The sequence below is a fragment of the Choloepus didactylus genome (assembly GCF_015220235.1).
Source record: "Choloepus didactylus isolate mChoDid1 chromosome 23 unlocalized genomic scaffold, mChoDid1.pri SUPER_23_unloc8, whole genome shotgun sequence".
Taxonomy (NCBI): Eukaryota; Metazoa; Chordata; class Mammalia; order Pilosa; family Megalonychidae; genus Choloepus; species Choloepus didactylus.
The window spans coordinates 100,012-127,717 of NW_023637602.1; the positions used below are offsets into that span (position 1 = coordinate 100,012).

At 44.9% G+C, this 27,706-nt stretch overlaps 1 protein-coding gene and 1 gene segment (V, D, J or C); both read left to right on the forward strand.

Moving 5' to 3' along the window:
* LOC119525123 (olfactomedin-4-like) overlaps positions 1 to 27,706 on the forward strand; it is a 160,595-nt gene that overhangs the window by 59,458 nt on the left and 73,431 nt on the right. The gene's annotated exons all lie outside the window — the stretch shown is intronic.
* On the forward strand, positions 650 to 26,932 carry LOC119525111. The segment is given in 5 exon segments: positions 650 to 727; positions 2,272 to 2,447; positions 25,967 to 26,025; positions 26,146 to 26,472; positions 26,928 to 26,932. Coding segments are annotated over 5 exon segments (645 nt in total).

Sequence of the window (27,706 nt, forward strand, 5' to 3'; positions counted from 1 at the left end):
ACTGAGTGAGTGAAACTTTGATAGAATCTCAGATAGGGACCTAGGTATTGCTGTTGGTTAGGGCACAGCCTACTATGGCCATTTGGGAGAGATAGCTGGAGCTTGCATAAAAGTAACCTCTAAGATAGCCTCTCAACTCTATTTGAAATCTTTTAGCCACTGTAACCTTATTTTGTTACCTTTCTTTTCTACATTTTGGTCAAGAAGGCATTTTCAGTCCCTTGATGAATGCCTGAGCCAGGCTTATTCCTGGGGATCATGCCTCACATTGCCAGGGAGATTCACTCCCCTGGGAGCCATCCCATGGTCCATTTTATGATGTCATGTATCCTATACAAAGGAGCAAGCTACATTCCAGTGCAGTTACACCTATTTAATAAACAGGAATTCCTGATGAAGAAACAATGATTCTGATAGGAACAGAGGGTACCATTTATTCTCATTCCTTGACTGCATTGGGTTGAGTCCATTTAGGAGGAAAATGAAAGTCTTCCCTGGCCCCTACATTTAATGGGCAAGTGCCCCTTTCAGTGGTTGGACTGGGTGCACTCCTTGGCCCTGCTTCCTTGGTGCCCAGGATGGGTATTTCCCTTGCCAAGGGCAGGAGCCAGTGGAGTGCTGCTGTGTCCCCACAGGCAGGCTGCACTACATGCTCACAGAGCTGCAGAAGAAGCAGCTGCAGCTGCTGCCCACCTGGATGGTGCTCACTGAAGAGGGCATTCAGAAGGTGGAGGCATGACCCCTGGATGAGGACCACAAATCCATGCAAACAGTGCTGGAGGAACACAGAGTAAATCTTCCAAGTATTTTCCTTATACCATATCACATAGAGTCTCAAGTCCAATGGCTGGGTTCATCTCCAGAGGCTGGGGCTCCTGGAAAGGTGGCTTTTCTGAGGCTGGGATGACCATGCAAGTGGGAATGTATGTTGATTTGTGCAGCTTTCTTAGGAAAGTACATGGTGCTTTCATCAGATTCCCAGGGAATCTTTGGGCCTATGCAGGCTAAAGCTGTGTGTTGTCATTAAAGCAGGGTGTGAGCAGAGAGGCAAGGCTGAGGTTTATCTGCACTGTGTCCTCCAAGGACAGGAAGTGCTTCTCTTCTGCTGAAGAAAAGCATCAGTCACTAGACGAGGAACCAAATTTTGATGGGCAATGTAATTTTTCACTAGTTTAGGAAATCACTTCTTTCATATTCAAGATAAGGAATGTGGAGCAAATATTTTCTGTGTAAATTATTTGAAGAATTTTATCATCAATGAAAGAAAGGCACACTGTGTTCTTTTTTACTTTAATTGCTCTTTTTCACTTTATTATTCTTGTTATTTTTGTGTGTGTAGTAACGAAGGTGTCAGGGATTGATTTTCGTGATGAATGCACAACTATGTAATGGTACTGTAAACAATTGAATGTATACTTTGTTTTGTATGACTGTGTGGTATGTGAATATATCTCAATAAGATGAATTAAAAAAGGGGAAAAAAAGTAAATTATCCTTGTGTGATAGCAGGCCAGCTCCTCACACAGGCACCTCCAGATTCTGCTTTGGGAAAATATAACATGAGAACTAAGTCAGATCTGCTGATAGCAGCAGATCTTTAAAAATAATGGCAGGGCACAAACATGATTTCAGTTTTACCCTTGTTAAAAATATTTCTCCTTTCATTAAGTTTTTAAAATATTTTTTATGTGGAAGGGTCATGAGGAGTTAAAGAGGATGCTCTTATTTTTCTCATGAGTATGTTGATGTATTAGTCTTGTTTTTGGAGTTAAACATAAGATTTAATTCTAACCATAAAAATGTTCTGTTAGTCCTTTGGTGTGTGAAGTGATGTCTCAAGAAAATGCACATTGAGGTTCACTTACGTATGTCAGGACATGAAATAAGGTGTCCTGGGCACTTGTTTTCTGAAGGGATGCTTTCCAGCACATGTTTGAAAGAGGACAATCAATTCCTCAAGCCAAACCTGACTGGAACTGAGGATAGTGGAAACATCTGCCTGTTGGTTTTATGCTACCAGGTTGTCGTTTCTCTAAAGTATTTCATCCAATGATTTTCACAAGAGTGGGCTGAATTTCAGACTAGATCTCAGGGAGTGCTTTCTTTGGAGTGTGATCATGTTTTTTTAAATGCCTTTTCCATAAACATGACATAATATCCTCCTGGGGTTCATTTCCAATACGCAACTTGGCACCCCAACAACTTGTTGATTCTTTGCACCCACAAGGCATGCTTCAGCAGGGGGATTGAGCCTGGGTTGTTCTCTTCCAGGAATTCAAAGAGGACATGAGCCACCACCAGCCCTGTTTAGCAGCACTCAACACAGCTGGGGACCAAATTCTGCAGACCCTGTCACCTGCAGATGGAAGCTTCCCGAGGGAGAAGCTGGCAGTCTTAAACCAGCACTGGCAAACCTTCATCACCAAGGTGAGGGAGAAGCCACAAAGGTGAGTCAGCCAGGTACCCTGATGGCCCTGGAGCCATCAGGTGAGTTCAGACTTCTTGTGTAGTCTGAAGTCACAGTGGGAAGTTTACTGATGTGCAAGCCCTCTGCTGCCCCTTGCTCCAGTTACTGCATTTTCTAGCTGACCATAAAGTCTCACTTTTCTACTTAGCAAACCTGTGAAGAAACCTTTATTTCTTTTATTTCTGTCTTCATATTTTGATTTGATTGTGCAGAGGCAGGGCTGGGTACACATCCCACTCTCCCTCACTCATTCCTGAGCAATCTCCTGCCCAAAAGGTTGGGAGGGGTTCAGTTTATATGACCTTCCAGCAGTGGTCTATAGACATGTCCTCATCCACCCTGTATCAAATGCATTGTATTGCGGTTGCTTTAACATTAGATTGTGTGATTATGCCCTAGATTCTATTAAGATGTTTTCTGGCTGCAAACATGTTTGATCAGCAGCAAATATGATACTCAACATTAAACATATCAATCAAGAAACTATAAACAGAGCTGTGAAGCAACTTAAGTATTTATTTGCAATTCAGGTTACACAGAGTCAGGTAGAAGTGCAACTGTGTCCCAAGTTGGGTATTTAAGACAGGAAGCAAAAAAGGAGAAGTTGGTTAAGGTGAGGGTCTTAGAAATAGGTTTGATTTTTTTCAGAAACTGAATGATTTTGTTAACTGTTTAGTTTTCATTTATAACAGCCAGTTTAAGGGTTTCTGGGGTGCCTTTCTGTACACACAGCTCTCCATCTCCCTTTTAAGTCTGTAACCTAAAATACACCATTTTCTTTCACATACACATTATTTTATACAATACTTAAAACTGTGTGCAATTATTTTCCAAGACAGTCAAGATTTAATGGACATTTTCTACTTGATCTAATAGGCTTTATCACATGGATGATCATTTCATAGTTATTGGCAGGTTTGTGTGCCATTTTAAAAGTCTGAGAGATACTTTTCTCTGCTAATTTTAACTCTGTAGACGATGTTTTATTTTAGTGATAAGCTATTATTGTGTTAAAGGCCAGTCTAATACTTATTAAGTTCGGTGTTACTGTTCAATATTCCTGTAAATTGTGGCTCCATGGCTGCTTTTTACTCTGTAACTTCTTTCATACTTTGGCATGTGGATATCTACTTTTCCCAAAACCATTTGTTGAAGATACTGTTCTTGCTCCACTGCCTGTTTTTAGCACCCATCTAAACAATCACTTGACCGAAGATGTATGAGCCTATTGCTGGATTTTCAATTATGTTGCACTGATTTGTTTGTCTGTCCTTGTGCCAGGACCACACTGTTTTGATTTATTGTCACTTTGTAATACAAATTGAATTGGTGAGTGAGTCCTCCAACCAGTTCATTTTTCAAGATTGTTTTAGCTATTCAAGGCCCCTTGCAGTTCCATATAAATTGTTGATCAGTTTATCCATATCTGAGAAAAAGGCTGCTGGAATTTTAATAGGGGTTACATTGAACTCATGCATTGTTTTGGGTAAATTGACCTATAAACAATCTTAACTCCTCCAATCCATGAACACAGGATGCTTTGCAATTTGTTTGGTCTTCTTTTATTTCTTTCAGCAGTGTTTTGTATCTTTGAGTTTACTCCTATATGTTTTATTATGTAGATGCTATTGTAAATGGAATTTCCACTTTGGGCTGTTCATAACTTGTGTATAGGAACACAATTGTTTTTTGTGGGTTGATCTTACACCCTGTCAATTCAATGAATTCATTTATTAGCTGTAATAGTTTTCTTATGGATTCCTTTGGGCTTTCTACATATAAGGTCATATCATCTGCAAATAGAGATTATTTTACGTATTCCTTTCCAATTAGGATACATTTTATTACTGTGTCTTGTCTAATTGCTCAGGCAAGAACTTCTAGTAAAATTTTGAACATAAGTGATGAAAATGGGCATCCTTGTCTTGTTTTCAATCTTAATGGGAAAACTTTATGTCTGTTAACAATAAGTATTATGTTAGTGGTGGGTTTTTCATAAAGAGCCTTTATCATGCTGAAGAAGTTCCCTTCTATCCCTATTTCTCTGGGTGTTTTTTTTTAATTCATTGAGATATATTCACATACCATGCAGTCATATAAAGCATACATTCAGTTGTTCACAGTACCATTATACAGTTGTGCATTCATCACCAAAATTAATTTTTTAACATTTTCATTACCACACACACAAAAATAATAAGAATAAAAATTAAAGTGAAAAAGAACAATTAAAGTAAAAAAAGAACACTGGGTGCTTTTTTTTTGCCCCCATTTTTCTACTCATCCATCTATACACTGGAAAAAGGGGAGTGTGGTCCATGTGGCTTTCCCAATCACATTGTCACCCCTCATAAGCTACATTTTATACAATCATCTTCAAGATTCATGGGTTCTGGGTTGTAGTTTGATAGTTTCAGGTATTTACTGCTAGCTATTCCAATTCATTAGAACCTAAAAAGGGTTGTCTATATTGTGCATGAAAGTGCCCACCAGAGTGACCTCTCGGCTCCTTTTGGAATCTCTCTGCCAATGAAGCTTATTTTTTCTGAGTGTTTTCATCAAGAAAGAGTACTGAATTTTGTTGAATATCTTTTCTGTATCTATTAAAATGATTCTGTGTGGTTTCTTCCCTTCCTTCTATTTATGGAGTGTATTACATTGATGGTTTTCATATGTTCAACCACCCTTGTATTCCATGGATGAATCCCACTTAGTTCTGGTGTATAATCTTTTTAATATGCCATTGTATTTGGTTTGCTATTACTTTGGTAGGGATTTTGCATCTATATTCATAAGGGAAATTGTTCTGTAATTTTCTTTTCTTGTGATGTCTTTACTGGGCAAGAAGTGTTGGCCTCATAGAATGAATTAGGATGTACTCCCTCCTCTTTAATTCTTTGGAAGAGTTTGAGAAGGATTGGTGTTGATTCTTTCTTAAATGTTTAGTGGAATTTATCAGTGAAACTATCTGATCTTGGACTTTTCTTTGGTGGAATGTTTTTGATTATTGATTCAGTCTCTCTACTTGTTGTAGGTTTGTTGCTGTTTTCTTTCTCCTTGGGTCAGTTTGGGTAATTGTATTTCTAGGAATTTTTCCATTTCTTCTAGATTATCTAGCTTGTTCATAATATTCTCTTATAATCCCTTTTTCGTTCTATAAGGTCAGTAGTGATATCATCATTTTCATTTCTGATTTTAGTTATTTGCATCTTTTCTCTTTTTTTCTTAGTCTAGCTAAAGATTGCCAATTTTATTGAGTTTTTTCAAAGAACAATTTTATTGTTTTGTTTATCCTCACAGTTGTTTTCTTTTCTCTATTTGATTTCTCTCCATTTAAATCTTAACCATGTCCTTTCTTTTTCCAACTTTGGGATATTTTATTATTGTTTATTTAGTTCCTCAAGAAGTAAACATATTATTATATTGAGATCTTCCTTCTTTTTTTTAATATAGGCATTCATAGCTATAAATTTCTCTCTAGCGTTGCCTTCACTGCATCACATAAGTTTTGGTATGTTGAATCTTTGTTTAATTTGTCTCTATGTGCTTCTAATTTCCTCTGTAATTTCTTCTTTAACCCATTGGTTGTTTAAGAGTGTGCTGTTCAATTTCCACATATTTGTAAATATCCAGTTTTCTGTCTCTTATTGATTTCTAGCTTCACCCCATTGTGGTCAAAGGAGTTACTTTTTATGATTTCAATATTTTAAAATTTATTTAGATTTCTTTTGGGCTCTAACATCTATGGTCTATTCTAGAGAGAATGACCCGTGTGTTGATTTGGATGTATTATGGTCCCCAAAACACCATGTTATTTGATGCAATCTTGTGGGGCAGATGTATTTAGTGTTGATTAGATTGGAATCCTTTGATTGTTTCCAGGGAGATGTGACTCAATCAACTGTGACTGAAATATTTGACTGGATAATTTCCACGGAGGTGTTACCCTGCCCATTTTGGGTGGGTGTTGATTGGATTACTGGAATACGTTAAAAAGAGCCACACAGGCCCAGACTCTTGCTACAGTCAAGAGGGACACTTTGAAGAATGCACAGGAGCTGAGAGATGAGTTGCAACTTACAGAGACATTTTGAAGACAGCCATTGAATGCAGACTTATGCTGATGTTTTGGAGGTACTAGTCCAGACTTTGCCCTGAGAAGCTGACACAGAGACATTCTGGAGAATGCCATTTTGAAACACAACCTGGGAGCAACCAGATGCCAGCCACATGCCTTCCCAACTAACAGAGGTTTTCCAGATGCCAATGGCCTTTCTCCAGTGAAGGTGTCCTACTGTTGATGGACACTTTATGGCCTTAAGACTGTAACTTTGCAACCAAATAAACCCCCTTTATAAAAGCCAATCTATCTCTGGTATTTTGCATTCTAGCAGCATTAGCAAACAAGAATAAATTTTGGTACCAGAGGTGGGCTGCTGGTGCTGCTGAGATTGTAAATATGAAACATATTGGACTGTCTTTTTAAATGGTTAAGGGGAAGGTTCTGGAAGACTTGTGAGGAGCTTGATAGAAAAGGCCTAAATGCTTTGGAAAGACTGTTTGTGGAAATAGGGACTCTAAAAATACTTTTGATGATGACTTGAGAAGAAATGATGAATGTGTTGTTGTGAACTGGAAGAAAGACAATCCTTGGTTTAAAGTGGCAGAGAATTTGGCAAAATTGAGTCCTGGTGTTGGATGGAAGGAAGAATTTGAGAGCAATGAGCTAGGATACTTGGCTGATGAGATTCTGAAACTAAAAGTTGTGGATATAGCATGTCTTCTCCTTGCAAATTATAGTAAAATGTGAGCAGAGAGAGATAAACTTAGAACTCAACCCTTGGGTTCAAAGAAACCAGAAACTGATGGTTTGGAAAATTCCAGGCTTCCAGGGGGTGGAACCCCAGAAGCTATAGCCCCACATGAGGATTTAACCAAACATGGAACCCAACTGCCATTTCAGTGCAAGCCAGGATTGGAAATGGAGTTATCCAGAAGGGTTTGTGGAAAGTCCTATTGTCTGATGGTTTTGACCCCAGCATGCTTCATGCCAAGCCAATGAGATTTTTGAGAGAACTATAGCCAAAGACATGGCTGGTCTGGACAGGTGACAGAAAAGGAACAAATTGAAGGAAAAATTTCATCAAAGACAGAGCCATGGCAGGAATGAGAGGAAACAGATTTGCATGAAGAACCTTCACCTCCAGGTGGGTCTGGGTGTGTCTGAAAAGGTACTGAGGTGATTGATTTGCAGCTGAGGAGCCTCAGGGGTGTGTCCTGGTGAGTGTTCCCACCATGGCCTGTGCAGCTCTTCTTCTCAGCTCCTGGCTTTCAACTCAGGTGATCAGAAGGGACTCTGCATTTTTGGGGAGCTCATGTGAGAGCAGAGGTATTAGGGTGGCCCATTGCCTCCCACAACAGCTTTGTCTCTCTGTGCTGTTGGTTTCAGCGGTGCATCCTCTGAGGTGACCCAGGAGCCATCACTGTCAGTGTCTCCAGGAGGGACAGTCACACTCACCTGTGGCCTCAGCTCTGGGTCTGGGAACTACCCCGTCTGGGACCAGCAGACCCCAGTCCAGGATCCCTGTGGGGATTCAGTGGGAACTCTGATCACTTGTCTGGCTCCATCTCTGGGTACAAAGCTGCCCTCACCATCATGGAGTCTCAGCCTGAAGATGAGGCTGATTATCACTGTGGGCTGCCTTTGAGCAGTTACATTTCCACAGTGATTTAACCCCATGGGGGAAGCACAAAACCTCTTCCTCCATAATGGCTCAGCCCTCAAAAGGAGGAGAGAGAAGAATGGGTAAAAATGATACGCAGCAGAACGGGGGAAGGGAGGGCACAGGGCTGCTTGCACTTGTCCAGTAGTTCATTGCCTCTTGCGTCTTGCAGTCTGCCCCAGGCAGCACATTTCCAGGATGGGTCCCTCACTCCAATGTTCTTCTCCCAAGATTCTGCTTCCTTGCTCCCTGTATGACTCTAATCATGAGGGAGGGGAAGCTGCAATATATGTAAAGTGACAGTGACAATATGGGATTCTGACATTCCAGTAAGAAATATTCAAAGAGCATTAACGTGTATTATCATTATCATGTATTATTTTTATCATGCATACAAAATTAATATTTCATAGAACACTCATATATTCATATGCCTATATAGGCCTATATATATGTATATTCATGTACTAGAAATAACTGTCCCTCCTCATATACCAGATATAATTACCCCAAAATGAACTCTATGAAGGAAAATATGCATTTGGTAACATGCATATTGCCATCCTGACAGATACATTTATTGTTCCCTGAATGTCCTTCTCAGATCCCCTTATTTGGGGCATCACTTAATTAGTTCTGGTAGATGTTTATGTATTTCAAAAGGATGATTTCAAAACTCTAAGTGTTAAGATCAGAATATGACAGATTTTAAATAGTTGATGAATTTTAAACATATATTTGCTCTCTTAGAAATTGAACACATTATCAGCTAATGTGGAACCACATATATTTGGTAGATGATGTGGAACATGACACAAGTATCTCCTCTCATGGGTGCTTGAACCTGGGATAAGAGACTTCAGTTCATCCTTGAGGGGTCCTTGAGTTGGAATGATGATGGAGGCTGTGTTCATTTCTAGCATCGAGTTATATGCCAAAAGAGAGAAATCCCACCTGCATAACAAGTGAGAAATTGATGTGGATTTCAAAGAAAATCTCCTATAAGACATAAAATGGGCCCAAGGCAGATCAGCTAAAATCTTCATTCATTTTCATTTTTCTTTTGGAAAAGTTAAGTTTACCAAAAACTCTTGCAAATATTCTGGGCTCCCAAATATTGTCTACCCCCCTATATTAACACCTTGCATTACTGTGGCACATTTGTTACAATAGATAAAGTAATATTGTTATAATTGTACTAGAAACTATAGCCCTTGGTTTACATTAGGGTTCCTTGTTTATGTTGTGTAGTCTTCTGTTTTGTTTTGTTTTGTTTAATTTTTACTCTAACATAAGTACACCTACTGATTACATTTACAATCTTGTGCTATCATCACCACCATCCACTACCAATTTTCCATCACCACAAATAGAAACTCTTTACAATTTAAGCATTAACTCCTCATTCCCTACCACGACCTGGGCCCCTCAAAACTTACATCTAGTTTCTGATGGTATGGATTTGCTTATTCTAATTATAATTGTTTTATCATATGTTCATTTTCCTTTTGCGTCTGGCTTATTTCATTCAACATGCTGTCTTCAGGGTTCATCCATGTTGTTGTATGTATCAGAACTTCATACCTTTTTATGGCTGAATAATATTCCACTGTGTATATGGACCTCATTTTGTTTATTCATTCATTGGTTGATGAACATTTGGGTTGTGTTCATCTTTTGGCAATTGTGAATAATGCTGCTATGAACAACTGTGTGAAAATATCAGTTTGAGACTCTGCTTTCAATTCTTCTGGATATATACCTAGAAGTGGGATTGCCGGGTCACGAGATAATTCTGTTCTTAACTTTCTTAGGAATTACCAAACTGTTTTTTATGGCAGCTACACTATTTCATATTCCTACCAATAATGAACTAGTATTATTATGTTTCCACACCCTAACACTTTTAATTTTTTGTGTTTTTAATAGTAGTCATTGTAGTGGGTGAGAAATGTCTTGTTGTGGTTGTGGTTTGCATTTCCCTGATAGCTAATGATGTGGAGCATCTATTCATGTGCTTTTTTTTGGCCTCCCACAATCTGCCCCCACACACCCATACTGCATCCTTATCTCCTGCCTGTGCCTTGCTCTGGAAGGCATGAGCATTTGGACTGTTCTCTTTTTCTCTTCTGTGGATGTGTCTTTCCCCTCAGCAAATTCCAATTCACACTTCAGGGGCCACTGCAAGTGCCACCTCCCCTGTGGCCTCCATGTGGAGGGACCCACTCTGCTCTCTGCTCCTGTGACATTCCCCATCAGCTCAGAGAGCCTCCTGGGTCATGATTTCACATGTGTCCTTCAGAGCAAGGCTTCTGCCAGCTAAGGCCACATCAGGTGACAGCTCCAGTATCCCTGTAGGGATTCCTCTGACCCATGTGAAAAAGAATGAGACAAGGACTTGTGAAGGTCTGAAGAAGGAAAGACTCAGGTCTCCCAGGTCTAGAAGGAAAGAGAGTTAGACCTGAGACCAGGAGGGGGTTCTGGGGGGTTCTGTGGGACAGGTGCCCACAGCTGGGTAACTCTCAGCTGACTGGAGGCTCTGGGGCAGGGATCCCTGTGAGACTCAGTGGCCGGGTCCTTTCTGAGCAGCTGCTACCTTGTGGGCCCCACCCATGGATGAGCCAGAGCATCAGGCTTTCTTCCTGTCCACAGACCCTACCTCAGGGTTTGAATCTAAGTCTATCAGGGAGGCCAAGTCAGAGGGGAGGTGGTCCCCAACTTTCCTAAGAGGGTCCCCTTTCCTGGGACCAGTGGGGAGGGGATTGTAGAGGCCTGGGGCAGCCCAGCTCTACTGTGGGCCACACAGTGCCATGTCCTCCATGGGCTGGACCCCTCTCCTCATGCTCCTCTCCCCATGCACAGGTAGGGACAGGCCTCAGAGACACAGGACTGCCCCCCAGCCTGCCTCTGCTCCTCTGGTTCAGAACCAAGACAGCCACACTCTGCACCTTGCCCATCCCTTTGCCTTGTCTGTGCAGGTTCCCTCCCCAGCCTGTGCTGACTCAGTTGCCCTCTCTGCATCCCCAGGAACTCAGGGACAACAGCCAGACTCACCTGCACCCTGAGCAGTGGCCTCAGAGCTCACAGGGGAACATGGACTGGGGCCAGCAGAGGCCAGGGAGTGCCCCCTTGTCCTTCCTGTGCTGCTCACACTCAGTCCAGCAGCAGGGACCCGGGGACCCTGGGGAAGTCTCTGGGTCCAAGGATGCTTTGAGCAATGCAGCATGTTTGTTCTCTGGGCTCCAGCTGGAGGATGAGGCTATTACTGCCAGGTGCATGGAAGTGCTGATCACAGGGACAGGGACAGATGGGGACATGGGACAGAGACCCTCAGCCCCATAGTTTCCAACCTTATGATGTTGTATTGTAGGGGCTAATAAATTTATCCATAATCACATTAACACATAAACCCTGGGTTTCTGGTTTAAAGTGGTGTCACTACAACTCCTATTTTTACATATATTGCCCATGAGGACTCTAAAATCTTATAAAAAACAAACAATAAAAACTTATACCCATACCAATAACTAAAAATAACAAAGAACAGGCAAAATTTTCAACAAATTTTCATCCAAAATGGACCTGGAACTGAAGGTAAAATCCATCTAGATGACAACCCACAACCTGTCTTAAATAAAATTATGTATATTTATATCCCTTACCAGACATAGATTGACCAGAAGTTGATCAAGGCCCTTGGGATCTGCTTTGTGCCTCCATATCAGAAAGGCACCTGAAAGATAAACCCTATGTCCTTCCTCTACTATGAGCACAACTGACCCACCAGGCATCAGGGCCAGGCTCCAGGAACCAGCAACAGGGACTAGACAGAGGATGCTGCACCCCACACCCCATGAATGCATCAATTTAAAATAAATGCTGTCACTGGGTCAAACCTGTAAATATCTCTGGTAACCCTGCAGATGGGCATTTGCAGATTTTTTTATACCCCTTCATTTTAGTAAATTCTCCTTTCAGGTAACAGAATTCTTTTGATTCAATTCAAATAAAGATGTATGAATTCCTTGTAAATTAAAAGTGGAAAGATTTACTTTTTCTAAATTTTCTACCACTTTGGATCCCCCCATACTCTCCTGCTCTGTATGAAACCTTTGTTAAACACCCTCTTAATTTCAAAGGAATATATACCAGAGCATAGAATGTGAGGTGTATAAATAGAAGTAATTTTCATTTTGTGGTTATATTAAATTTAGAGGAAGAATCTTCTCCTTGTAAAAAGTTTCCAGCACAATGATCCTAGAGTCTGCATATGTGTTTAATTCAAAAAAGAAAGAGCTCCCAGTGGCCCATGTTCTCATTATGCAGATTCCTCCTTCACTGATGAGCTTGTTGAGTGAAGATGCAGGAATCAATGGCTCCAGCTAAGCCAGTTGTTGAAATGATACTTAGCTAAGGGCACATTTTTAAATCATTTGCTATTTAAATTTCAAACCTTAGCTCCTATTTATTTAAAACAATTCACCATTGTTGCTGTGCTCCAGGGGAACAAAAGGCTCCCCTTTTCCTCTGTGCTTCTTGAATAGCCTCAGGGAAATGACCAGGGGCAGAAGGTCCCCAGTCAGGATTGTATGGAGTCCCTGCCACTGTGAGAATCACTCCCTTCACAAATGCACCCCAAAAAATTGTCCCCTAAGAACCTGAGAGTTAGAGAAATGCCTTTTCTTTTCCTGCTTTACCCAACTTGGAAGGTCCTTTCCTCCAGCTGATCCCACATTTATCCTCAAACTGCCTCAATGCCCCCAGCTCCCCAAATGCATGCCTTGTTCCCTGTGTCTTGTCTGCATCACTGGCCTCTCTGACTTCTCAGAAACTATGATCTAAGGGTGCACACCTGTTCCTCTTTCTAAGCACAACCACATCCTATTGGCCACCAACTTCTGAGATGTGACCTGCCTCGTGCCCCTGGGCCTGTCCCCTCCTCTGCTCTCCCTGCCCACTGGTTCCATCAGAACCACACACACCCCTAGTCTGAGGCCTCTGCTCCAGCCACTCACAATTCCATTTTCACAGCAACTGACCAACATAGAAGCCCAATATCATTTCTTGCTTAAAAATCTCAAGATGCTCCATAGCCACAAAGGACAAACTGCCAGCTCCTTAGTGGACAAAACAGGTCACTATCAACACAGTCCCAGAAGACCAGGCTTGGGCTGGGCTGTCCCCACCCCCTTCACTCCCTGCAGCAGTGCCCAGAATAATGCAGCTTCCTAAATGCACAATTTATTCCATGCCTGTGGGATCTGTAAAATCTGTCTCAACAAGATGCCCTCCTGCTGACATTCCCCTGGATTTCTCCTTCTCACTCAACCAAACACAAGTTAAATTTGTCCCCTTACAGTGCCCTCATTGATTGCCACAAGCATTTGAAATCCAGACTTTGCAACTCTTTATATAATATAGATGGTAATTTTCTCATCCACCGTTATCATTTGTCCCCTTCTTTCTTCCTTCCAGATGATAAGGACAAAGATTCAATGCACGTGAGAACCAGTTACTGCACAAATATGGAAATGATATGATTAGAAGGACAGCCCCAGCAATTTTTTTTTGTCTCAGAGAATAGTGTGGATGCACAGCCCAGCAGGGGCTGCTCAGGGACTGTCCCTGTTGAGTCTGTACCTTAGATCCTACAGGGGGGAGGTGGTGGGTGGGAGCACATGAGCATGAGCAGCCCCTCCTCTGTCAGGCCACTCTGTGGTCTCAGGGGCTGTGTCACCAGGGCCTGGACCCCTCCCCTCCTCCTGCTGTTCTCACTGTCCAGGTGGGAATAGGCCCCAGGGACCCAGGGCCCCGTCCAGCCTTGGTCAGCCCCTCTGCTGCCTCCACTAGGGACCCTACATCTCTTCTAGATACTATGAGCATCTTTGACCAGCACCAGGAGCCCACTGTTCTTGCAGTCCCAGACCTCCAGTCTCCTCCTCCTGGGGCCTCTGGTGAAAGAACAGCTCAGGGCTTGGGGCCCAGAGTCCTCTGCATTCTCCCCTCCCTTGAAGCTCATGTGCATTGTACCATGGCCATGTGCCCATATCCACTCCTTCCTCTTTTACAGGAGCCCCTCAATGAGAAGTCTCTTTATTAATGTCTGTTCTCTTGGGGCACAGTTGAGGCATGGACCATGGTGTTTAGAGACTGTAAGTGAAAAGGCACTAAGACTGCAGCTCCCCACACTCTTTCAGCATAGAGTCTGCAGTTTGAACAGTGCACAGCCAGGGGAGCTGTGGATCTTTCCCAGAAAATGCACACTGGCTGCTCTCCACTGTGCAATTCCCTAAAGGCTCCAGGGCTTGGATATTGCTGTCCTTGTTTGCTGATGGGGACTCAGCTCTGTCCCTCTGGGCTTGGAAGATTCTCCTGCTAACTGCTTTGCAGAGGTTCCTTCAGGTGCATCCTCTCTGGACCCTACTTGGGGAAAACTTGGGATCTCCCAGTGAGAAATAAATTAGCTTAAACAGCGCCTCCTCCCAGCAACCACCAGCAGGAGAGGTCAGGGCAGGGGATCCTCAGCTCAGGGCCTCAGGGTCTGTGTCTGCCATGGCCTGGATCCATCTCCTTGTCCTGCTCATCTTTCATTGCACAGGTGGGAAAAGATCTTGGGGACTCAGGGCCTCACCCCAGGCTGCATCAGCTCATCTGGCTCAGTTTCCCAGCAGCTTACCCCTGACCTTTGCTTCATAAACAATAATTGTCTGTGTTGCCATTTCCCTCTCCCAGCCTGTCCTGACTCAGTTGCCCCCCTCTGCATCCCTGGAAACATCTGTGAGACTCACCTGCACCATGATCAGTGGCTTTAGTGTGGGGGACTTCTGAATATGCTGGTTCCAGCAGAAGCCAGGGGCCCTCCCTGGTGTCTCCTGGGATTCAAGACAGACTCAGAGAATCACCAGGGCTTCCCTGGAGCTAAATGCCTCAATTTACTAAGGTGTTCTGCACATTTCTGGGCTATAGCCTGAGGACAAGTCTGACTATTACTACTATACACAGAAGGGGCTCTAAGACTTATACAGAGCTTCAGACCCATGGGGAAGGGAGACAGAAGCTTCCCCCAGATCCCTCAGTCTGGTGCAGTCATCCTATCACTGCCCGTGGCCTAGTCTCTCTAAGGTTGGTGACTTCTATGGACACTGGTAAAGCTAGCCCTTGACTTTACTGGGATGACTGGATATGAAATGCCAAGGATCTGAGGCTCTCCCGTGTGTCACTGACTTTAAGAAACAGACTGACATGAAATCACACCCTCATCTCCACACAGGCAGAAAATCTATGGTAGAAACAGGTTCCTCTCAGACCCAATGAAACAGTCTGAATGAGGCCAACCCACCCAGGGCTGCCCCATAAGCTACAATCATCTGGTTAATTCTGTCAGAGCCAGGCTCACCTGGGGCTCACCCAGGCCTCCAGGCAGTGAAAAAGTGAGATTCAGGTGTGTTCAAGAGTCTCTTCTGAGCATGTTCATCATTCGGGCAACTCTGGAGACAAGCACAAGGCCCAGCTTGTGTCTTCTGTTGCAATAGCACAGGACCCTGAACTGGGAATGAGTTCTTGGATGGAGTCTTGATTGCATCCCCTTCTCCCCACAAACTCAACTCACAGGCAGCATTGAGGCAACCACCTGCCAGAAACTGCACCAGGATATTCTATGATAAAATAAAATTCCACCAAAGGGGATAAAACAAGACCTGGATATGCTGAGTTAATATGGAAAAGATGAAAGTTATGCTAGTTTAATTTATTAATATGATCAATATATTTTAATAAATACAGATTTATTGGGGAAAGTTTACACCTTTTCAAATACCCATGTGAAAATTGTTAGGCCCAGGAATATCCAGCAAGATTTTTGCAAATTCATGAAAAATGAGCGGGACATACACCACTGGATAATGAAAGAAAATTTAAAGCAAAATTAAAGCGTTAAGCAGTTACAGAAACAGAAACAATTAACAGCACAGAAATAGACCTACACATGCAATGGTCTCAGGAAGGAGTGTTCAAATGTAAGTTCACTTCTCCCTCTTGACTCCCCTCCTCCTTTCTTCTTGGAGCACTCACTGTGTCCCATGGACACCTGGTTCTCTCCCTCCCTCAATTATCTCTCAAACACATCATCTCAAAAGTTTTGCCATCCATGGAACCTCCCTTGAACTTTCATGAGCTTGAAACTCCTAAAATCCTTTCATTTCCCTGAGGCCTCTCTCTCTTTCTCTCCCATGGAGATCTCCACACCCAAACAGGGCCAGTTGAAGGACACCCTTTCTGAGGAAACTTCTCTAAGTACCCCAAATTTTAGCATTTTTAAGACCACAGTCTTCTCTCCCAGCACTTTCCATGTTCCCTGTATTATTTATTTTCTTTTGGATTTTCTCTCATAAGTCTGTCATAAAAACAGAATGTAAGCTAACTTAGCAATATTGGGTCTGGGCTCTGTGCTTCGCTCACAGATGTCAGTCAAAATGTGTGGAATTACAGTGAAAATATGGAATGGCAGAAAGGCCCAAGACTGTGGAGACTGAAATTTTCCATGTGACCAGCAGGCGGCACTGTGGGGCCTATGCCACGGTCTCCCTGTGGTGGGAACTCAGATGCTTGAGTGTCCCACTAACTCCAAATCTGGTTGGGCCTGAGCTCCCTGATGGGCAATCAACAGCTGTGGTCTCTGAAAGAGTCTCCTGCCTTTCAGCCTTGGGGATGTTCCCCACAGTGGCTACTTCCACAAGGCTCCCCCCAAGGAGCAACCTCAGAGCATCCTTGCCCCTTAGATGCCTCTGTCCACAGGCCCCAGCTCAGGAAGGAGATGGGGACACATGTGGGAAGGAACATGTCAGCATGACTAGTCCCTCAGTAGACTCTCCAGGGCCTTTTTAAACCTCCATACTGACCTAGTCCCTCAGCCCCCTTGGAGGTCTGAGCAGTTTCCCTGACAATGGGGCTGTCTCAGGATTGGGTACATTGTCCCATGGTGGTCTTGAGGCTCCAGACCCAACTGGAGACCCTGAGATGGCTGAGCTGTCCCCTTTGGGGAGTCCCAGATCACCCTGAACAACCCTCCTGGTGCTGCAGCTCATTATGACACAGTGGGATTTGGGAGCTCCAGATTCCAGATAGGGGAATGATTGTTCCAGAAGAGGTGACTGCATCACAGGTAATGACAAGGGATTCAGTATGGAGGTTTAAAAAGGCCCTGGGGAGTCTACCTGTAGACCTGGGGCCTCAAGGGCTGTGTCCACCATGGCCTGGACCCCTCTTCTCCTCCTGTTCCTCTCCCACTGCTCAGAGTGGGACAAGCCTCAGGGGCTGGCTCAGATTTCAGTAGTTCCACCTGGTCTCTGTCCATCACTCAGGAGTGTTTGTCTACAGGTTCCCTCTCCCAGCCTGTGCTGACTCAGCCACCCTCCCTCTCTGCATCCCTGGGAGCTCCCACCAGACTCACCTTTACTCTGAGAAGTGGCATCAATATTGCAGGAAAAAGTATATTCTGGGATCATCAGAAGTCAGCGAGCTCTTCCCAGTTTTCCTGTTCTATTACTCAGGCTCAAACAAGCAGTTGGGATCAGGGTTTTCTAGTTGCTTCTCTGGATCAAAAGAGGTATTGATAAATACAGCACATTTGCTCCTTCCTGGGCTGCAGACTGAGGATGAGGCTGATGGTTGCTTCCAGGAATGGGAGGGCAGCTCCAGAGCTCACACAGGGCCCAGGATGAAGGAGAATTGAGACACAAGCCCCCTCTGCTACATAAATGTGCCTCCTCCCTTTGTGACCTGAAAAAATAAGATACAATAATAGAAGAAGGAAGGGATTGGAAGACACCACTGAGACCTGTTCAGAAAACATGAGCAATTGAAATGGTTCAATTCTTTGCACCAGGAGAGTTGAAAGGGAAAAAAGAAACCAATGATTGTCCTTTTGGAGTTGCAATATTCAGTCTCATTTTAAAGCCTTGGACTGGTGAGCTTTTGCAGCTGAGAGGTGAGATCCCTTGTCGTCACCTGTGATGCAATCACCTCTTCTGGAACAATCATTCCCCTATCTGGAATCTGGAGCTCCCAAATCCCACTGTGTCATAATGAGCTGCAGCACCAGGAGGGTTGTTCAGGGTGATCTGGGACTCCCCAAAGGGGACGGCTCAGCCATGTCAGAGTCTCCAGTTGGGTCTGGAGCCTCAAGGCCACCATGGGACAATGTGCCCAATCCTGAGACAGCCCCATTGTCAGGGAAACTGCTCAGACCTCCAAGGGGGCTGAGAAAACTTCATGGACACTGAGCTGGGTTGGACCCACAGCTCTGACCTGCAGGACCCAAGGGCCACCAAAGGCTAGGCTTCCTCTCCCATTGGGCCTGGGTCAGTGCATTTTCTCCTCCTCTTTCTCCAGCTGACCTGGGAGGACCCAGGGCTGGAAAAGTCCAGGGATAGACAGAGAACAAGGGCTGAAGGAATTGTGTCAATTCTTTCCTGTGGTTATTTTGGGAGATGCAAAGATACCGAGGCAGCTAAGCCTCTCTCAGAGCTCCTTGAAGGAGGGTCTGAACCTCTGCCATGACTCAGCCTGTCTTCTCCTCCTACCAACTCTCTAAAGCAGAGGGCAACCTCATCTGGGGGGTGAGGGGTGGGAGACCAACACTCAACTGTACCCTGTGGCCCCTCTGTCTGGACCCACAGCCCTTGCTGTGCCCCTCTAGGACCTGCAGCCCTGGTGGGGTGGGTCAAACCACCCTTCTTCTTGAAGGAACTGAGATACATGCCACAGTCACCTGTTATGGAAACTACAACAATGTCTGCACTAAAGGGGCATTTTGTCTTGACTGGGACCAGAGCCATGTCCCTAAGCCCTTGACTGACAGAAACCCCAACCAACTCCCAGGGCTTCTGGATCCATTTGCTGGCTCCAGGAGGAGCAACTCAACTCTCTGAGCCTCTCTGGGCTCCAGCCTGAGGACATGGCTGACTGTCACTGCTCAGAGTGGAGCAGCAGCCTTAAGGCTCACCCAGGGACCCAGGCCCTCAGAGACAAGAGACACAACCAGCAGCTCCCCCAGCCTCCCCAGGTGGAGGGAACTCAGGGTGTACCTTTGACCTGGACTCGGGAAAGTCAAGTGCTTGGTTGCACATGGAATACACTGAACTCCCAGGCCTGTTAAATGTAATAGTGTTACCATCAGAATATAGTTAGGCCCACCTGATCCCATGTAAAATGAGAAGCTAGTCCCCTTGTTTTGGTGTGAAGTTGTGTTTTATTACAGGTGCACATGTAAGGAACTGAAGAAAAAATTTTCCAATATCAGTTTGAAGTGAGAAAAGGGTGCTTGGGCTTTGATTGTCCAGGGAGACAAAGAACTGGCAAGGGTCCTGAGAAAACTGAAAATAAAAAGCACCTGCTTTGTTCATGTTTGGCACACATCCTGTTTCAGTGTTATTTCATTCCTGCAAGCAGAACAAGGGAGGATTTTATTACTGTGATAGAAGAATGGCAGAGACTAAAATTTGAGATTAGATCAACAGCAGGCTATTTCAACAAGGGCTCTTAGGATTAAAATATCTTTGCTGTTGAGTGAAATGATCAAAATAAATATGTTTCTTGCCACTGAAGCCTATACGAAGCATTTTCCAGCTAAAAGATTATAATTGAGTATTTTTCCTAACTATTCAGCTATCAATAGTATGAGTTAAGTGCCTGGACCTGCAAGATTAACAAATGTCCACAGGCAACATCTTCCTGCATGCATTTGGGGCTATAGAAAGAGGGGTGCACACCCATGCATTAACAGTGAGGCCAGGAAGTTTCATGTACACTTCCTGTATTAGGTAGGGTTCTCTAGGGAAATAGAATCAACAAGAGATATCTGTAAATATAAGATTTTATAGAAGTGTCTCATGCAACTGTGAGGATGAATGGGTCCAAATCCCATAGGGCAGACAGCAATCTGGCAACTGCAATGAAAATGTTCAATGAACTCCTCAGTCAGCAAACTGGCAACTCTGATGAAGGTGTTCGATGAACTACTTAGGAAATGCTTCGCTGGCCAAAGAAGTGAAGGTCCTCTCTCTCTCTCTTCCTTAAGTCTTCAAATGACTGGATTAGATTCAGCTGATTGAATTATCTCATTGTGGAAGACATGCCCTTCATTGATGTAATCAGCCACAGGTGCAATCAGTTGACTGATTATGTAATAAACCAGGCTTCTGGTTTACTAAAAAGCACAAATGTCCTTGAGGTAATGGTTAGGCCAGTGCTTGCTTGATCAGACATGTGGGTACCATCACCTGACCAAGTGAACCTTCACATCTAAATCTAACCTTCACATTCCCCTTTCAAAAATATGTGATGGAAAATGCAAGTTTTAACTTAGGGAATACTCATGTTTCAGATTTTTCCTTAACAATCCAATTGGAGGAGCTGGATTCACACACTCAGATGGCACAACTCTCTGACCACAAGTGACATTCACCAACATCACCAGCAACCCACCCATATCTTTTTCTGGCCTTGGTACCTGCCCCAACCTCTGACCTGAAATTTCTTTCTCCCTCTCTGCCACAGAGATTGTTCATCATGTCCTGCAGGCCCAAACTGATCCATCGCACTTGGTTGCAGTCTTCTTTACCTGGAACCCTGTCCACCCCTCATCCCAACAAGCACATAGAGATATTTACCCAGGTGTATGATACTATGGCATGCTTTAGTTATCCTCTCACTCACCATGGTCAGCATCTGGCCAAAACAGAGAAAGTTGGAGCTTTAGGGACACAGTTGACAGAGACTGACATTTTCATAATGACAATGGCCAGTGTAAGAATAGTTTTCAATCAAGATAAATATCCCTAGGTGAGAGCATCACTGTTCCAATGCAGGACTTATAGATGCTCCTTCTTGCTCTACAGTCTTGAGTAGTGGCATCAAGAAAGGTGTTGGTGAAAGGAAGGACACTCTGCTCTTGGGTTTGTTGGCATCCCAGAGGCCAGAGGATGTTTGCCTTGTGACCAGCAGAGGACACTGTGGGCTGACCTGAGAGTGAGGGTGCTGGGCCTGACAGCTGGTCAACCACCTGGCTGGCTCCAGGGGAGTTGAGCCAATGGTGTCCTCACTGATGCAGTTTTCTGCACCTGTGATACACCCTGTGACTCCATGAGCTCCTGTGTATGGTGCCATCACCCTAATCCATCTGAATTAGTTCACTCCTTTATTTTCCTTTGCTTTCATCTGGCCCAAGGAAGAGCTGGTGGACATCAAGGAGCAAGAAGATATTTGCCTGGAGTAAGTCAGTTCCCATGGAAGTCTGGCCAGGAGATAAGACTGAGCTTGTGGGCAGAGACCCCTCAGTGGAGCCTCAGAAGAAAAAGCTCTGAGGCCTCTTCATCAGGCTCCCTAAATTCTTAGACAGGGTTTAGGAAAAGGGGTCTGTTCTACTTTGCTAATGCTTCTGGGATGCAAAACACCAGAAATGGACTGGTTTTTATAAAAGGGGGCTTATTTGGTTACACAGTCACAGTCTTAAGGCCACAAAGCGTCCAAGGTAAAGCATCAACAATCAGGTACCTTCACTGGAGGATGGCCAGTGGCATCCAGAAAACCTCTGTTAGCTGGGAAGGCACATGACTTGTGTCTGCCCCAGAGTTCTGGTTTCAAAATGGCTTTCTCCCAGGATGTTCCTTTCTAGGCTTCAGCTCCTAAAAAAAATGTCACTCTTATTTGCTCTTGGGCATTTGTCCTCTCTTAGCTTCTCTGGAACAGAAGTCTGCTTTCAAAGGCCATCTCCAAAATGTCTCTGTAAGCTGAAACTTCTTTCTCAGTTACTGTGCATTCTTTAAAGTATCCCTCTTGGCTGTAGGAAGCATCTGGGCCTGTGTGGTTCTTTTTAAAGTACTGCACTAAATCAATCAAGACCCACCCTGAATGGATGGGGCCACACCTCCATGGAAACTATCCAATCAGAGTTATCACCCACAGTTGGGTGGGGTACATTTCCAAAACAACCTAATCCAAACATTCCAACTTAATCCCCACTAATATGTCTGCCCACAAGATTGCATCAAAGAGCATGGCTTTTTCTGGGGGACATATTATATACAAACCAGTAGGGTTCCTGGGATCACACAGAACCTGAGTTTCTCTTCCTGCCTCAGAGGCCCATGTGGCGTCCCAACAGTTGCTTCAACCCAGGGCTCCCCCAAGGGGCACACAGTGTAGCCCTGCCCATCAGCCTCCTCTAAACACAAGACTCAGCTCAGGGAAAATGGGAGCAGATAGGAGGTGAGTCCTAATCTGCATGAACATCCCCTCTTTTGTTGAGGCCAATAGGGAGAGAAAAAGAGTGGTTCAGGTCCATTGGGGGCCTCAGGGGCTGTGTCCACCATGGCCTGGACCCCTCGCCTCCTCCTGCTCCTCTCTCACTGCACAGGTAGAGACAGGCTGATGACATCCAGGGAAGCCCCCCAGACTGTGTCAGCCCCTCTCATTCAGACCTGTAGGAGCTTCACCCTGGTCCATGTCTGGTCACTCATGAGTGTCTATGTTTGCAGGTTCCCTCTCCAAGCCTGTGCTGACCCAGCTGCCCTCCCTCTCTGCATCCCCAGGATCCTCTGTGAGACTCCCCTGCACCCTCAGCAGTGGCTTCAATGTGGGTGACTACACAATATGCTGGTACCAGCAGAAGACAGGGAGCTGTCCCTGTTATCTCCTGTACTACCCCAGAGACTCAAGTAAGCACAAGGGCCCCAAAGTCCCCAGCCACTTTTCTGGATTGAAAGATGTCTCTCCCCATGCAGGCCTTTTGCTCATCTCTGGGCTGCAGCCCAAGGACAAGGCTGAATATTACTATCTGTCCTGGCACAGCAATGCTGCTCACAGTGACACAGGCATATGGGAAAGTGGGACAAATACCCTGGACCCCACAGAGGATGTCCCATGACCCTTGTATTGTTGATGTTAAACATTTACTCTTATTTCTGTAAAAAATTCCCCATTCAGAAATTATCTCTCAGATTGTCACTAAATACACATAAAGACTTAAGAAAGGGTCCTCACAACAACACAATCACATTATATATGGAATCTGAGAGATATTTGCTGCTAATTCCATGTGGCCCTGACATTCAGTGGAATCATGATGACTTAGGTGGGACCACCTTCCTGACTCAGAGATGCCAAGGCAGCCCCCAGGGATGACACCTGCCACCCCCAAAGACCACAGCAGGGTCCCCAGCACCAGGTCCTGGCCTGGACCATGGAATTCTGGGATATGAAAAACAAATAATTAAAATTCAGTTGCAATGATGGAGTTGGGGGCAAACATAACAAAAACTGTACATGTGGGTGCTGGACATGGTGGATTCTGTCATCTATGAGCTGAGAGAATCTAGTTGGAGTCCAGGGTCTGTAACAAGGTTATACCTCAATTCTGAGATGAAGGTTTTAGCAACTAATAAAGCCTATAGGATACAAAAGTTTATACCTTTTCAAATTCTAAATTACACAGAGCCACCCTTTATCAAACTCAGGCAGCATGTTATTTTTGAAATATAAGATCATGTTAAAAAGAGAACTACTGTTTCCTTTTGTGATAAAAGTAATTACACCTTAAATAAGTGCATGTGGAAATGTTTAATAGCTCAATTACCTTGATAACTTTTTGTTCAATTAACTGAGGATGGTTTTGAAACAGAGGTTATTCACAACAAATTTATTCCTCCCCTTGTTTCTGAATATAGAAAAGGGATGAAGATACTACTACATGCAAAGTATTATTCTAAAATGTCCAGATTCTCAATTTGCTCTCTGCTGTCAATTGCAAGGCACAGCCAGTTGGCCCTGCAGCTGGGAGCTGGAGACTCAAACTCTCATGTCCCTCAGATCTGTTCTTTTCCTCAGATCTCTGCTGTCCCTGTTTGTTGCTGTCCTGTCCTAGGCTTGTTCTCTGTCCTCACCTCCATGAAGTGTTTGTGGATCACAGGCAGAGAATTCCACTTCCCTTTGCCAAGAACATTAATATCTGCCCAAATCCATTAACACCTGCCCTCATGGTGTGACCAAGGCCGTGCCACAGACCATCTGTCAGGCCATGGTGCCAACCCCCTTCCCCTCCCCTCCACTCCTCCACTCTTCCCCAAGCATTTTATATTGTTATTTTTTACTCCTCTGGGAGCAGCATCTGCTGAGCCCAGTTCCAGGCCTGCCTGTCCCTTCTCCTCTGGGAAGTCCCTGACCCTCTACAAGCCAGAAATTCACTTTCCCTTTCTATGGTTCCCCCATAGAAGATGCTTCCTGGACCACGATCTCCTCTCTCAGTGCCATCCCCTTTCATGGTGAGCATTTGTTTCATGTCTTATCCCTCTGCCAGGACAGGGACCAGCCCTCACCTCATCACATTTGGGATGAGCATCAGGTGTCACCCAGAGTAGAATGAGGGGATGTTGGTGACTGTGTGACTTGCTACTAAGAATGGACTAAGCCCTGACATTTAGCTCTTTGGGATCCAGGCTAAATGAAAGTTCTCCCTAAACACCATAAAGAGAAATGCCTGGAGGCCAGAGAACCTCCTAGGATATCTATGGAAAGGTCTTATGAGTCTGGGCCTGTAGGAACCATTTGGAGAATTCAAGTCAGAGAAGACAGTGGGTGTGGTGAGGCCTGATGATGTCTGCCCTTACCTGCCCAGGTATCAAACATCTCCACAAAAACAGTATGACATTAAAAGATATACTTAGATTCGTATTCAACTTAAAACAACCACAGGAAAGTCCAGACAGAAAAAAATCTGCATACAATAAGAACAAATTTTGTGACACCCAGGACAGAATCCTGACTTGAAAGGTACAAAATAATGGTTCACAAAATACAACTCTTACTTAAGGAGATAAAGGCTGATTCATAAAATAGAGAACACTGTTACACTACTTGCTGGTAAATGTTTAGTGTAGTGGAGCTGTTAGTTTCTCCCAGATCACTAACATGAATTAAATTCCTATCAAAATTCTAAAAGCTTTGACTATCTTTGAGTGATTGTTGAATAGCTATTTGTTGAACTAGCCATTGAGAAAGTTTTTCTTCCTGGAAAACACCCCTCCCATGCAGCTTCCCTGAACAAAGCCTTCAAACCAGCACAGTTGACCCTCATCTGATACCTAACATGGTGGCTAACATACATTAGCTTCTTCCAGAATATTCTCTATTGGTGTTAACCGCTGAGATGTAGTTTTTGCACATGATTGCAACTCCAATAGCCTTTCTGGAAATGGAAAACTGTTTAGTAATCAAGCATAGTGGTACGGATCACAAAAAGTAGGATTCAGTCCTTCGGTGTTTCACATAAACAGTGATTGGCCTGGTGAGCAGGAAATACACAGCCAAGATCCCAGGCCTTTCAGCAATGGTGAGGTCCTGTCCTGTGACCAGAAGGGGGCGCTGTGGGACTGCCCTGGGGTCCTACACTGGGGCACAGTAAGGACCATTCACTCAAAGAGGGGCAGGGCCCTGTGCTCACTGATGGGGACTCAGCAGCTGTGTCCTCTCTGCCTGGCAGAGTCCCTGAGCAAGGAGCTTTATGTCATCTCACCAGCTGCTTCCTCCCAGGGCTCTCCCAAGGGGCAAACCCAACCTTCATCCTCCTCAGTCTACAGTGTGAGCTGAGCTCCAGCATCAGGGCTCAGGGACGGGCTGGGCAGGCAGTGGGTGGAAGCAAATTTGCATGAAGAGCCCCTCCCCTGGCAAAGGGTGGGAGAGAAAAGGAGGCTGGGACAGCCCAGCTCCACTCTGGGCCACACAGGGCTGTGTCCACCATGGCCTGGACCCCTCTCCTCCTCCTGCTCCTCTCCCACTGCACAGGTAGGGACAGGCTGCAGACACCCAGGGAAGCCCCCAGCCTGCATCAACCCCTCTCATTCAGACCTGTAGGAGCTACACCCTGGTCCATGCCTGGTCATTAATGAGTGTCTGTGTTTGCAAGTTCCCTCTCCCAGCCTGTGGTGACCCAGCCACCCTCCCTCTCTGCATCCCTGGGATCCTCTGTGAGACTCCCCTGCACCCTCAGCAGTGGTATCAATGTTGGTGGCTACCACATACACTGGTACCAGCAGAAGCCAGGGAGCCCTCCCCGGTATCTCCTGTACTACTACTCAGACTCAAACAAGCACCAGGGCTCCGGGGTCCCCAGCCGCTTCTCTGGATCCAAAGACTCCTCAGCCAATGCTGGCCTTCTGCTCATCTCTGGGCTCCAGGCTGAGGATGAGGCTGACTATTACTGTGCCATCTGGCACAGCGGTGCTGCTCACAGTGACACAGGCCAATGGGGAAGTGGGACAAAAACCCCAGCTGCTCAGGCTTTGGACCATAGCTCTTTTCTATTATAGTAACTTTCATGTCCACCTATTATGCCTGGAAGTAGCTTCTGGCTTATGAGCACTCTCCTCCAGTTTCCCAATTGTCAGTCAGTGTTTCTGAGATCTCAGAAAACAAAAAGCAAAGGACACAATTCATGATATTGAAACTACTCCAGGTGACAAATGTTTCAGAGAATCAAAGCCTGTGAGGATGGCTGCCCTTTGTCTTTTGGAGGAAGGCCCCTCTGTTGTCTGCAGCATTTTATTTTGTTAGAGTCTTCTGGATGTTCAAGCACATGGACTGTCCCTCAACACATGGAGGCTGTGCATTGGAAGTCATTGCACAGTCTTCTCCTGCCCTCCCTGATGCCTGTGTTCAGGGCTGGCCGAGGCCTCCTGTGTTCCCAGGTTGAGGCACTATGGTGTGAAGTGCAGGGTGAAGATGAAGGCCCTGGGGGAAGTCAGGTGCAGAACTGGCCTGGCTCACTCACTTGTACCTACACCTTCAGGTTTAATGCCAGTGAGAGGGTATCAGGCATGCAGGGATTTTGGAGACTGTGCAGCAAACCTCTTAGAGGGATTGAAATGATGAAGGTGCTGGAGGCTCCACCTTTGCAGACCCTCAGCCTGCTCCAATGATTTTGAGTGGAGGAGGCCCCACTGATGGGACTTCCCTAGAGCTGATTCCCCTCAGTACCCATTAGAGTACCTGTGGCTGGGTTTTCCTGAAGCTGCAGATACAGACTTGTGTTCTCCTCTCCTCTCATTCCCTACTGAAGCTTTTGAGCAAATCTGTGTTTAGGGATGGGTCTGTGGAATATCATGCAGCAGAATCCCCCCAGTGTTGCAAGAAGTAAGTCCACTCCATGAAGCTCCTGAGAATGCCCCAGGGCCCCAGGTCACCATCTCCTGCACAGGAGATGCAAAACACAGAAGGCTACCATGGAAACATATACCAAGGGCTCCCAGGCAGAGCCCTGAGTTTGTACCTAGTCCAGCAGTGATCATCCTTCAGGGATTTGGCCCAGTTCTCCATGTCTGGGTTTTGTCAGTCTCCTTTCCCAGTCCTGGGATCCAGCCTGAGGTTGAGGCTGAGCATCACTGTCACACAGCTGGATATACTCCAATGCCACCAAGAGTTCCTGTCCCATGGGAAAGTGAGATAAGGATCTGCCCTTATCTCTGCT